Source organism: Pan paniscus, chromosome 22 (genome assembly GCF_029289425.2).
Source record: "Pan paniscus chromosome 22, NHGRI_mPanPan1-v2.0_pri, whole genome shotgun sequence".
In the NCBI taxonomy this organism is placed as follows: Eukaryota; Metazoa; Chordata; class Mammalia; order Primates; family Hominidae; genus Pan; species Pan paniscus.
In genome coordinates this window covers 42,816,530-42,830,954 of record NC_073271.2, presented here as the reverse complement: position 1 = coordinate 42,830,954, position 14,425 = coordinate 42,816,530, and the positions used below count along the sequence as shown (strand labels likewise).

At 43.3% G+C, this 14,425-nt stretch overlaps 1 protein-coding gene across 16 annotated transcripts in view; it reads right to left on the bottom strand.

Annotated features, from left to right (window-relative positions):
• PRMT2 (protein arginine methyltransferase 2) overlaps positions 1-14,105 on the bottom strand; it is a 29,586-nt gene extending 15,481 nt beyond the window's left edge. For 6 of the 16 annotated variants that reach the window (XM_003823792.5, XM_034948063.3, XM_057300967.2 and 3 more), the window contains exons 1-6: positions 13,884-14,029; positions 13,100-13,208; positions 12,657-12,751; positions 6,036-6,140; positions 5,187-5,369; positions 950-1,111 (exon numbers count right to left, since the gene is read on the bottom strand). In XM_003823792.5, the coding sequence (XP_003823840.4) occupies positions 950-1,111; positions 5,187-5,369; positions 6,036-6,140; positions 12,657-12,695 (489 nt within the window). In that variant the 5' untranslated portion in view covers positions 12,696-12,751; positions 13,100-13,208; positions 13,884-14,029. Of the gene's footprint in view, positions 1-949; positions 1,112-5,186; positions 5,370-6,035; positions 6,141-12,656; positions 12,752-13,099; positions 13,209-13,883 lie in introns of all 16 variants that reach the window. The other 10 variants (XM_008977459.5, XM_057300970.2, XM_063601260.1 and 7 more) reach the window with 7 other exon arrangements.
• Positions 14,106-14,425: the final 320 nt, after the last annotated feature.

Below are 14,425 nucleotides of genomic sequence, written 5' to 3'. Positions count from 1 at the left end.
GCAGAGGCACCGTCAGCGCACATCCGGCCGGCACACAGCCCGTCATCTACTCTCCTGAGTCACAACCAGCATCACGAGAAACGGTCAATGACACAAGAGGGAAGCAGCATTCCAGACAGCAGAGGCAGCCAGGGCTGGGCCACACCTGCCCCTCCAGGGGCACCCAGAAAGGAGCCGCCTCTAACTCTCCCAACTGCCCCCACCTCCTGGACAAGACACAGACGCAGGGCTGCAAGTGGATGGAAGACTCGCATGCCCGAGCCGGCTGCCACACGCACAGCAATCTTAATCCATGACCAGCACAGCAACTTCTTAGCACCCAAGTGACAATGCTGGTCTGTGCCACATCTGAGGCCTGTCAGACAATTTCAAACCCAGGTTCTCAGGGAAGGGTCTGGTGGGAAGCACCCAAGCGCTGGGTCCTGGGTCCTGCAGAGCCTGGACTTGGGTGGACACTGTGCTGCGACCCCACCCACTGTGTAAGGAGTCTCCAAGGCTGCAGCTCGGCTCAGCTCAGCACAGTATAGACGGCCCAAGAGGGGTGGGGAGGGGGCCCAGCGTGTGCATCCCTCCCAACCCCATGAGACCAACCACACCCAAGGCCCAGCACAGACATGTGGGCGCACCTGTTTCTCTACTCAACTGAAATAAACGTTTCACAGAGCATACCCCGCCCCACGCAATTCATGGGATATTTTCTATTCTGCCCTACTCCTGTCTGTGCTGTTTGCGACTCATTATACGTGGGCGCCACGGCCTCTAGCATGCAGTCTCCACACACTGCTATTTGACCGACCCTGAGCCCCACGTGCAAGGGTGCTCAACAAGACCATGGAGTCATCAGTGAGCCCCCAACAGCTCAGGGCCACAAGTCAGCACACTCAGAGGCCACCTCGGACGTCACCAGCCTCGGCACAAACACCCGGGATGCGCTGCAGACCCCACTCACCGCTTTAGGCCGCGCACAGTGTGCACAGAAGAGACTGATGATCCCAGTCCCACAGCCCACGTCCAGGATGACTTTATCTGTCAGGGATTCTTTATTCTGCAGGATGACACTGTGGTATTTAGTTGTTCGTGGCTGGTCTGCCAACATTTCCAAGTGGAGTTTCTGGAAGAAATGCACATTCAGAATCACTGCCTGTGACCTAGAGCCATGCTGAGGTCTGGACTGAGATGGAGGGTCAGAGCCACAGCTGCTGACCCCTGACCCCAACACCCCTAGGGAAGACTATGGAAGGCCTGGACATCACTGTCAACCAAGTTAATCTCATTGGTATTTAGAGAACACTTCACCCACCCCCTTATAACAGTAATAATACACAAAAAATACCTAGGAACAAATTTAACAAGAAAGGTGCACAACCATGTATGACAAAGAGATATTGTCCTTATCTTAAAATACTAAGAGATATTAAACAAAGCTTAAGTAATCAGAGACTGAGAGTCAATGTTATAAAGATGTCAGCTCTCCCAAAATTAACATAAACATTCCAGGCAGTACCTACTAAAGGAGAAAGCACAACAAAATGATAATAAAATTAGTTTCAAAACAGTAAGTGCCCAAGGCTAATGAGGAAAATGCTTTAAAAAAAAAGAACTGCTGGAGACCTAGCTCTTGCAGATCCTACAAAGGTGCAGTGATGGAAATGACGAAGCACTGGGAACTGCAGTAAACAGACCAGCGAAACAACAGGAATTCTACAGCAGACCCCTGAAATCCAGAGCAGGACAAACGCACCGTTTCACATCAATGTGAAGGGAACTGTCCAGTAACTGAGGCTGGGGTCGCTGGAGATTTGTGGGCATACATTAGGGCGGAATTTTACATTATATTTTTTACAACAAATAATTTCTAGATTTTTTATTATTTAAAATCTCATTGTTTACAATAGAATCAGAAGGCCAGGCAGGGTGCCTCACCCCTGTAATTCCAGTACTTTGGGAAGCTAAGGTGAGGGTCCCTTAAACCCAGGAGTTTGAGGATACAGTGCACTATGATTGCACCACTGCACTCCAGCCACTCATACGACAGAGTGTGACACCATCTCTAAAAAACATAAAAAACAAAAATAAAATAACACAGAATCATAACAGTTCTGAAAAAAAAAGTGTAGGTATTTATAATCTTATAGTGAGGAAGGTTTTTCACAAAGAAAAGAAAAAGAAGTCACAAAGAAAAGAAAACCATATTAGGCTATACAAAGAAAAAAGTTGTATGTGGGAAAAAATTTCACAAAGTCACAAAAATTCACAAATTCAGGCTAAATTACTTAACACACGAATCAACAAAAATCAAAAGGGGCAAATAATATGAAAGTTCACAAAAAAAGAAAAAATACAAAAGGCCAATAAACACATAAAAGATAATCAATCTTACTTAAAAAATGGAAATCAAAACTAAAAGATGCCATATTTAACCTTTAAGATCAAAGTCCTTTTTCACTTTGATTTGTGGTAGGGAAATGAGCTTTCACACACCATCAGTGGATCCATGCCACGGTCTGAAATGTCCCCAAAAATCCATGTACTGAAACTTAATCGTCAGTGTGATGGCATTAAGAGGCCACCTTTGGAGGTTACTATGAAAGGGTTTGTGGTGAAAGAGGTGCTCCCAGCCCTTCCGCCTTCACCACGTGAGGACAGCCATGAGGCGCCATCTTGGACACCAATGCCAATGCCTTCCCAGCCTCCAGAACTGCGAGAAACAAAGCTTTGTTCTTCATAATTTACTCAGTCTAAGGTATTTTGTTACAGCAGCACAAACAGACTAAGTGTATAATTAGCAAATCTTTCTGGAGGGCGAATTGGCAAGATCCACTTAAGGAAACCACATGTACACACTACACACACACACCCCCTAGGAATTTACCCTATAGAAATTCTAAACAGCATTTAACAGGATTATACAGGACTCCATTACAGCATTATTTATCACGATAAAAAGCTATTAAATCACCACTGTCCAAATATCAACAGGATCCTTTTAAAGTAACACAACGCTCTGCAGCTGTTATAAAGAGTGACAGGTGCCAATATGAGAGATCTTCAAAATACTACAGCTACGTGAAAAGAGCAAGGTGAAGACCTGAGTGGTGGAACAATGCCTTTTCTATACATTAAAAACATAAAATACATTAGGTGTCACTTGGACTTCATAAGCACAGAGGAATCTGGTGGGCAGTGGTTCTTTGAGCTGAGAGGCGGCAGAGCTGGGAGGCTGGAATTGGCTTTTCATTATGTATCTTTCCTTAACGGATAGAAATCACTAACCATGTACAGACATGAATAGTTTTTAACACTTTTAATTGTGAAATATGGCATACCTGCAAAAAGTGCAATAAAAAGTATCTGCACAGTTAGTCAAGTATTGTTATATAGCAAACACCTCTATACCTATATCCAACCCCAGAACACTGCCAGCATGTCAGAACTCCTGACTCAGCCACGCTGGTCCCAGAGCCTCCCCTACCAGCAGGTAACCTCCATTCAACCAACAGGGGAGCCACTCCTGCCCTCAGTCAGTCTCAGCACCCATGCACACTCACAAACAGTACCTTCCGGCCGGGCGCAATGGTTCATGCCTGTAATCCCAGCCCTTTGGGAGGCTGAGACAGGAGGATCACTTGAGGCCAGGAGTTCAAGACCAGTCTGGCCAACATGGCAAAACCCCCTCAACTAAAAATACAAAAATTAGCCAGGCATGGTGGCACGCACCTGTAGTCCCAGGTACACAGGAGGCTGTGGCAGGAGAATTGCTTGAACCCGGGAGGCAGAGGCTGCAGTGAACTGGGATCCTGCCACTGCACTCCAGCCTGGGTGACAGAGCAAGACCCTGTCTCAAAAAAAAAAAAAAAACAAACAAAAAACCTTCTAATATGGCCTCTTAACTTTATATAATTGAGTCAAACGTTATAGATTCTTTGCCCTATTCCTTCTTTCAACTAACATCATTTTTATAACATTCATCCTGCAAGTAACTGTTTTCATCTAGTTTTAAAATGTAACCAGAGATTGTTGCCTGGACCATCGGGTTATAGGCATTTCTCCATGGTGGGGAAAAAATTTCGGTAAGCTATTTAGAAGCTGGGCTTTTATTATTTTTTTAGGGACAGAGTCTGGTTCAATCACTCAGGCTGGAGTGCAGTAGCGCAATCATAGCTCACCACAGACTTGAACTCCTGGCTTCAAGTGATGCTCTGACCTCAGCTTCCCAAAGTCCTGTGATTACAGGCATGAGCCACCACACCTGACCTAAGTAGTATTATTCATAGATTTATAGAATTTTTTCTACTTTTTTTTTTGAGACAGGCTCTCGCTCTGTAGCCCAGGCTGAAGTGCAACAGCACCATCATGGCTCACGTAGTATCATTCATAGATTTATAGAATTTTTTCTTTTTTTTTTTTGAGACAGGCTCTCGCTCTGTAGCCCAGGCTGAAGTGCAACAGCGCCATCATGGCTCACTGCAGCCTCGGCCTCCAAGGCTTGAGCAATCCTCCCACTTCAGCCTCTCGAGTAGCTGGGACTACAGGCGTGCACCACCATGCCCAGCTAATTATATTTTTTATTTTTTTTTTTTTTGGTAGAGACGAATTATATTTTTTATTTTTTCTCACTATGTTGTCAGGCGGGTCTTGAACACTTGGTCTCAAGCCAAGTGTCCTCTTGCCTTGGCCTCCCAAAGTGTAGGGATTACAGGTGTCAGCCACCACACTCAGCCTAATTTCATTTTTAAAGTAAAATTTACTGCTTTTTTTTTAAATACTGAGGGAGCATGCACATAATCTCATTGCTCAAATCTTCTCTCTAAGCCAGGGGTCGGCAAACTAAGCCATGGGCCAAATCTAGCCCACCACCTGTTTTTGGATGGCCTCCAAACTAACGGTGGGTTTTACATTTTTAAATGATTTTTTTTAATCAAAAGAAAATACTTTGTGACACATGAAAACTGTACAGTATAAATTCAAATTTCAAGATCCATAAATAAAGTTTTATTGGAACACAACAGTGCACACTTTGTGTGTCATCCACAGTGGCTTCCACACAACCATGTCAGAGCTGAGTGGCTACAACAGAGAAGCTCTGGCCTGTAAGACTATGGGCCTGCTCTGAACGTTGCAGTAGAACTAAAGCTAGAGAGAACCCACCGCCTGGCCAGCTGAACAGGGAATTTAGAAAGCAATACCAGAGTTCCATAGCTGCCGAAGTACTCTTCATCCTGCCACGTGTCCTCGGGGTCGTACTCATCCACATGCTTCCCCACATGGTTTGCCGGAATGTACCCACAGCAGCCCGCACGCTCACCCCACCACCAATCTGCAGTGGTTTGTCTCAGGATAAGAATTTTTTCTCCTCTCAAAAAACTGAGCTGGAAAAAAAAAAGTTAAAATTCAATAAGAAAACCAGTCATTGGTATTTCAAATGTGGCTCAGTGATAAATCCCATCAATGGTGACAAAATCACAGAGATTTCAAACAGGAGTCAGTGGGTAATGACAGCAACTGAGAATGTTTGCAAATGACACCATGACTTAGCGATGCCTCTGGAACATCTACCTGAAAGGAGGGCACAGCTTAACAGATATTTTTTAAAAGAAGGAGTAAACATTTTCAAATGGCTTAGGAGAGAATTTCTCAACAGCCTCTTCATTGTAACTCAACTATGCCAACTGAGTTACTGGAGGCTGACTCTAAGAAATTCCTGTCACAAAGTAAACAAAGCTATGTCCAAGCAGATATAGCTTGATATATTTGGTAGCCTTACTTTTCATTAACTGGGTGGGTTCTAAATTCCAAGTAGAAACCAGAACAGGTGCTTCTGCCCCTGGCTGAGGGTCCCCACTCCATGCCTGGTATCTTTACATCATGCTTGAGGCAGAACTGGCTGGGCTGTGAGCTTCACACACAGGTCTTGTGTGGCCCTACGCATCTGAATACCTCTTCATTTAACTTTGGTATGACATCTGCAAAATTTATCTCCTTTTGACACTGAACATGCTGAAAGCCATAAAGCATTAACCACCACGTGTGGCTACCTGGGTCTCATCGGTGGCAGCGTAGTCCGCGATGGCCACAAACTCCTCTGGCTGTACTCCCTCCTGCAGGAGACCAGCCTCACTGCACTCAGTAGGCTCTTCTCCCTGCTCAAAGCCAAGGAAAGCGTGAGGAGAGGACGCTGGAGCTTTTTTTTTTTTTTTTTGGCTATATTATTAGGATGGTTTCAAATTTCAAATACAGATTCATGTGTCCAAGTATTTATTATACAAACTATTTGGATCATCTTTACTACTATAATCAAAGGCTGTCACCTTCACTCTACATTTCTTTTCTAAAAAAAAAAATTATCTGGACCCTAAAAGAGAACATCAAAGCAAGAAGTCAGAAACAGGCACCACTAGTGTCTATTTGGTGAGGAGCCCTTGTCCTTCATCAGCTCTGCTTCCTGAAGATGATCATCAACCCCATGAAGAGAAACCAGTGTGAGGACAGAGCCAGGGGCCCAGCACCCCAGGCAGGCACAGCCAGGGGCCTGTGGAAAGAGCTGATGGCATGGCACAAACCTCCATGAGGCAGCAGAGCCCAGCTTGGACCCACACAGGTCCTTGGAGCCTCCCCCAACCCCTCCATTTTTTTTTTTTTTTTTTTTTGAGACAGAGTCTTGCTCTGTTGCCCAGGCTGGAGGGCAATGGCATGATCTCGGCTCAGGGCAACCTCTGCCGCCTCCCAGGTTCAAGTGATTCTGATGCCTCAGCCTCCCAAGTAGCTGGGACTACAGGTGTGCACCACTACACCCAGCTAATTTTTTGTATTTTTAGTAGAGATGGGGTTTCACCATGTTGCCCAGGTTGGCCTCGAAATCCTGAGCTCAGGCAATCCACCTCCCTCATCCTCCCAAAGTGCTAGGACTACAGGCGTGAGCCACCATGCCTGGCCGTTCACTTTATATAAGAATAAGCTTGCCTGGAAGACATCACTGCAGGGGGCAGAACCTCAAATCACACACTCCAGTTCAATGAATCAACCTTGTCTCAATACATACATTTTAAACACATTTTCCTAAACATAAAAGTAATTCGTGTTTACTTTAGAAAATGTGTGAAAACACCAAGTACACAGAAGACAATTAAAACCTCCTGTAATTTCGCTCACTGATCACAGATAATAACAGACAGCACACTGGTGTTTATACTTTCAGACTTTTAAAAAAGTGGACACGTAACATAAGTACAAAGCATTCACTGGGTTCACACAATAAGCCTGTGGCCTATGGTTTTCACTTTATAAACTCTGAACATTTTTCTTATTAAATATACTTCTATTTAATATCCAGTCTATGAATTATCATGACTTACCTATCCAGTTTCCTAGTCTTGTAATTTAGACTTTTCAGTTTTTACTATTCTAAATTATGTTAAGATGAACTTCTTTCAACATAAATCATTCTGTATGTACCTTAATCTTCTTAGGGTAAGTCTCTGAATGTGAACTTGATGGACTGAGACTATGTGGCTTTTGGTTTTACCACCCAGTGCTCTCCAGAAAGGTGTTCCCTGGACTGCTTGCTGAGAGGGAACCGCCAATCTTCCGACACTCTCACTCAATAGATACCAATCACTTTAGTCTCTGTCAATTTCATGGGTAAAAATCACTGTTGTTACTTCCATTTCCCTCTCTTTGTGTGGTTAGGCATTTTTAAAATACTTGCTGGCATCTTTTTTTACCTTACTGTCTATTTGTACCCTTTGTGCTTTTCCCTATGCCAGGAGCATGACTCACTCTAAGGCAGCACTGCCCTCTGCTTGCTCTCCACCCCATCCCTGATCCACCCAGCCCAGGCAACCCTTACTAACCCCCCGGTGTGCGGCCTTCCACACCTCCACCATGCCCATGTCACACACAAAGCCCTGTGTACACGTATACACACACACACACACACACACAGGCCGTTTCTTTGCTTGGCTTTTTTTTTAGGATGGAGTCTCGCTCTGTCGCCTAGGCTGGAGTGCAGTGGCACAATCTCGGCTCACTGCAACCTCCACCTCCCCAGTTCAAGCAATTCGCATGCCTCAGCCTCCCGAGAGGCTGGGACTACAGGCGTGTGTCACTACGCCCGGCTAATTTTTGCATTTTTGGTAGAAATGGATGGGGTTTCATCATGTTGGCCAGGCTGGTCTCGAACTCCCCACTTCAAGTGATCTGCCCACCTGAGCTTCCCAAAGTGCTGGCATCACAGGCGTGGGCCACCACGCCTGACCTGCACTTTGCTTTTCTTACACAATACCTTCTGGAAAAACTCTCCAACTGTTAGAACCCTGATTTACTACCTTCAATGGCTATATGATATTCCATAGCAGGAATTCCGCTTGATTCTTCAGCCATCCCCCATTGATACACTTTGTCTTGGTATCCAGTTTTCTACCACCATAACCGATGCTGCAATAAAAGAAGTCTGTGCACAGATAAGCTTATGTGATGACATTTTATTTCTGCAGGATAGAATGCCAGGGTTGAAGAATACGCTTTTTTTTTTTTTTTTTGAGATGAGGTCACCCTCTGTCACCCAGGCTAGAGTGCAGTGGCATGATCCTGGCTCATGGCAACCTCCACCTCCCAAGCTAAAGCAATCCTCCTACCTCAGCCTCTCAAGTAGCTGGGACTACTCTTTGTATAATATAGATACTATTTGACATCTCAAGAAATTGTTTTACAAACATATTGTTTTCCCAGTTATCTTGTTTATGATCAGCACCTCAAGAGTCAGGTCAACAGAAATTTTCCAAACTGAAGCACAAAATGAAAAAAAAAAATAATAGAGCATGAGACATGTCAAACAGCAGCAAAAATTCTAACTTATGTTTACATGGAGACCCCAAAAAAGAAGACAGAAGATGAGGCAGAAAAAAATAAATGAAGAGATAATGGTGGAGATTTTTCCAAAATTAAAAAAAAAAAAAAACATCAAGGCCAAGGTGGGCAGATCACCTGAGATCAGAAGTTTGAGACCAGCCTGGCCAACATGGTGAAACCCCGTCTCTACTAAAAATACAAAAAATTAGCCGGGCATGGTGGTGGTCACCTGTAGTCCCAGCTACTCGGGAGGCTGAGGCAGGAGAATGGTGTGAACCCAGGAGGCAGAGCTTGCAGTGAGCCGAGATCGCATCACTGCACTCCAGCCTGGGCGACAGAGCGAGACTCCGTCTCCAAAAAAAAAAAAAAAATGTAGGCAAAACACATTTCATAGTTTGACACAGCAGACTCACACTAGTAAATATAAACATAAAGTTGTCAGGTTGAAGGGAAATGATCCTACATGAAAACACAGAATGCAAGAAAAAGGGAAAGACCTCAAAAAAGGCAAATAATATGTGGGGAAACATAAAAAAGACTATTTATTTTACTTCATAAAAAAAGACTCGATAGCGTAAAGCAATAATGATAATTTATTGTGGGGTTTACAACATATGTAAAATTAAAATGTTACATCAACAGTACAAAAATATGGACGCTGGTAAATGAAACTAACTTCTAAGATCTTTACCTTATGAAGTAGTTAAAAAAAAGACTGAAATTGAATTAGGATGCATACTGCAATTTCTTGGGAAAACACTAAAACAATATAAAAAGATACAGCTAACAAGCTATTAAAGGAGGTAATGTGGAATTATAGAAAATACTTTATTTATCCACAAGAGGGCAGGAATGGAGACATGCACAACAAAGAAATGTGACAAATATAAAACAAACAGCAAAATGTTACACTTAATCATATTAGTCATAACATTAAGTGTTAATAGACTAAATACTCCAATTAAGAGGCAGAAATTGTGTTTAACAGAGAAACAAAAAAACAGACCTAAGAGCTAGACCCAACTAGCTCTTTACGAGAAAAACGCTTTAAATATAAGGACTTAAGTTGAGGGAAAAAAAATACACACACACACACACAAACACACACACACACACTTTATGTAAGCACTAATGATAAAAAAAAAAGCTGGTACAGCTATATTAGCATTAAAAAAAAGGTACACGCAAGAAAAGAAGTATTTATTAACAGGTAAAAAGACAGATATTTTATAAAAAATAAGGTCAATTAATCTAGAAAACAAAACCTATACTAAATATATACACCCAATAACAGGGACTCAAAATATACAAAGCAAAAAGTGATAGAACCAAAAGGAAAAATAGATATATCTACAATCATAGTGGAGAATTTTTAGTAACTGATAGAAGATGGCAAAAAAAATCAGAAAAGATATAGAGATTTCAACAATACTAATAACACATTTGATCTTCATGACATTTATAGAATGCTACACTCAACAACTGCAGAATGCATAGTCTTTGCAAGTACTCATGGAACATTCACCAACATATTCCATATGATTAGAATATAAAGCAAACCTGAATAAATTTCAAAAGACTGAAATTATAGAGGATGTTATGTTCTCTAACCAATGTAATCAAAGCAAAATTAAATAAGAAAAAGTAAAATTTCCAATATGTTTAGAAATTGGTCAACATACTTTCAAATAGCCCAGAAAACTTCTAATTTCCATTGAATATATTAGAAAATATTTTGAAGAATGAAAATGCATTTAAATATGTGAGGTACAGCTACAGCAGTGATTAGAGGAAAGTCATAGCTTTAAAGACTATTAAAGAAAGGTTTAAAATCAATTATCTAAGCTTCCCTCTCAGATGTTACAAAAATTAACCCAAATACAACAGAATGAAATAAAGACAAAAGTAGAAATCAATGAAATAGAAAAACAGAGAAATCAACACAGATAAAATTGGTTCTTTATAAAAATAAAATTGATAAAACCCTAAGAAAAGATTGATCAAGTGTGAAAAAAAGAGATAAAACACAAATTACCATTATAAGACATCTCTTCTATAATGGAGGGTGGTATTAACAGGATGAACACAAGTATTACTGAAATACTACCATGACCAGTCAGCAAAATTGAAATAACAAAATACCATTTCTAACCCATGAGACTGACCAAAACTTAAAAGTCTGATACTGTCAAGTGTTAGTAAGCACTATTGTGGGCTACTGACAGACCTGTGAACTCGTAAAGTCATTGTGGGGAACAACTGATCATTATCCAGTAAAACTGAAACTTGCAATCCCTTGCACCCTGCAATGCCATTACTGGAGCACAGAGGCATGGAGAAGGATGGTCACTACAGCATTGTTTGAAATAGAAAAAACTAGAAACAACTTAAGTGTCCAACAAAAAGGGAATAAGTAAAATGGGGTATATGCCTACTGTGTAGCAGTGAGACTGCAACAGGCCCATACACATATCTACAAATAGGATACTTTACACTTTCAGAGAAGGAACACACTACAGGAGTACCCTACAGGGGCAGGATTGAACCAGCATTACACACATAACAAGGACAACTTCCCCAAAGGTAAAGTTAAATGAAGAGGCAAGCTACAGGTGACACTGACAGTATGACACCACTATGGAAACTCTAAAAAGCCCACACAAACAATATCATATGTCATTCAAGTATATCTATATAAGCCATAGAGGTATAAAAATGGTGCAGTGGCACAAAACAGACTCATGATGCACAGTAGTGTTTGCCTCTAGAGAGAGAAGAGGAGGAATAGGACTGAGGCTGGGGAACAAACTTTATCTAGAGTGTCGCTTTTTCTTTTTTAAGAGATGAAGTCTCAGTTTATTGGCCGTGCTGGAATGCAGTGGCTATTCACAGGCACAATCATAATACACCACATCCTCAAACTCCTGGCCCCAAGCGATCCTCCTGCTTCAGCCTCCTGAGTAGCTGAACTACAGACACACCCGACAGTATTTTTTATATATACATATATATATATACACACACACATATATGTATATACACACACATATATATAGCTTAATGTACACTGTTTAATGTACTTGATGTTTACAATATCATTCTGGAAATGTCCTAATATTTGTTAAATTTCTCAAAAGAAAAATAAGATGTCCACGGAATTAAAACATTTTATGAATAATTAAAGAAATTAACGAAAGATTCTGACTATAAATAAAATTCCTATATATAAAAAGCCAAATGAAAGCTCATTGGAATGAAAGAGAAAAAAAGAAAACATTAAAATTGACACAACAGATACGGAAATGCTTGATTTTTAAAAACAGTATCTATTATTCAGTTGGTGACTTTTACATAATCAACAGTCTTTACAATTTGAGGGGTATTTTTTACTGCTAACTTGAACGAAACTACATGAGTACCCCAGGCAGAAACAGTATGAATACATAAATCTTTTCTAATGTGTCCAACTTGCCTTCAATATATTGCTGGTATTATGCCTGAAATTTTATTGAACAGCTCAGAAAATATGCTTGCTTTGCCAGTTCACGTACCAAAAATGGAACCCTAAATGATGCTGATGTTTTGGGGCTACGTATTTCCTTAGAATTGTTATGGTGCCCAATGCAGGATGTCACCTTACAGGCACTGCGTTTCCTCTGCCTCCCAATCTTCACATTTAAGCATTCTACTGCCGGTGGCCACCTTCCAAGGCACAAGCCAAGCTCCATCACATCTGTGAGCTGACGCTTAGCTCTCTGTAATGCTCACATTCATTAAACACAGATTTTTAGAAGTGGAACGGAAATTACCTGCGATTCACTTCTGGGACAGTCACCTGATGTTGCCATAGTTCTCTTAGGCTCTGCCTCATAACTGCTGATTTATTTCATTTTCTTTTCCATTTCTACTTTTAAAAAGAGAAGGAGACACAAAGTACTTGTTACATTGCTTAATAATTGAGTTCACTTAACTTCTAACGTGCATGATGTCCTCTACCAAATAGAAGTAAAATGTGTATGTGTGAAGATTAGTATAGAAATGAAAATTTACAATACTTTACAGAGACAAAAGCATTTAAAAATCATAAACTTCAAATAGTGTGTTTTCTTCACTAGTCTGCAAGGTGTTAATCTTGTTCATTTGCTGAAGCCTGTTAGTTTCTGTTAGATCAGGTGTCGACTTAAGGTAATAAATCAGTATTCATTAATTTCTTAGAACTGTGATAGCTTTAATTCCAATTAAAAGTCCCTACCTGGGACCTTACAGTGTTTCCACTAACAGGAACCAAGGTCTGCATCTTCCAGTCTTTTCCTTCTTCTCAATTCGTATTTTTCCAGTGATAGTGTAATCCACACACTGCTCTGGGATCAATGTGTTTTTTAAATTGCATAGCAATTCTTTGTTTAAAATGCACGCTTCACTTCTAAATCCAGACTTGAAGCTTATTTTTGTGATATTCGTAGTTACAAATGCTTACTGATTTACATAATTATATTTTCATTGGAAAACCTGGGTCCAAATTGGGACGGGGTCGGAGTGGAGGCCGCGGTGCGCGCAGGACCCTGCCCTCCTAAGATGCCCTCGGGAGGAACAGGATCATGGAGGGTTGGAACAGGTGGCCAGTGAAGGGGGGTGAGAAGGGGGCAGGAAGCGAGAGGGCCACGCGTGGACGCAGGGGCACGAGAGGGTCAGGCTGGGACAGCGCCGCGAGCTTCGGGGCAGGGGCCGCCGGGCAGGTGGGCGTGGCCGCGAAGGGCGTGACAGAGATGGTGGTGGGGTGGGCGTGGCCGCAGAAGGCGCTGGACGGTGGGAGTGGCCGGGAAGAGGTGCGGCACGCAGGGAAGGGTGTGACGGGGACCGAGCTCCCGTTTGGACGCCAGGGCAGGTGGCTGAGATCGCGAAGGCGCTCGGAGGTCCCAAAAGGGGGCGGAGGCCTCTGTCCGCCAGCGACGCACACGCAGTGCGAGGACGCCTCACCTGGCCTGTCCTTCCTTACGTGCAGTCCAGCCATCTGAGCTGCCCATCAGGACACCTACCTCAATCGCGTTTCTCCGCTGAGTTCCGCGTCCACACCGCCAGCGCGGAGGGGCGGACGGTCCTTTCCAGGAGCCTGAGCCACCGCCCTCAACCCGCGCAAGCGCAGTGCACGCAGGCCGTCAGCCGGGAAGGCCCCGCCCAGGGCCCGGCGCCCCGCGCAGGCGCAGTCCTAAGACGTCCCCTATTCCAGGGAAGCCGAGCCACCGCCCTCGACTTGCGCCGGCGCGCCGCTCACAGATCGTCTGCAGCTAGGGCTGCGCCCCGCGCAGGCGCACTTCACATCTGCGCCTCCCGCGGTCTTGCGAGGCGAGGCCAGGTTCTCCATGTGTGGAGCTCGTCCCCAATCGCCCAGCCCAGCCGCGGGGTGGGGGGGCTCGGCTTGGGGTCCGACCCAGAGGGGCGCGGGGCAGGAGTCCGACCTGGGGCGGGGGGCGGGGTTGGGCCATTCACGGCTTGGGAAGCGACAACCCCTACGAGCCACAAAATGGCTGGGGCTTGGGGGACCCCCACCTCCTCTGTCTTCCCGCAAATAATTCAGTTA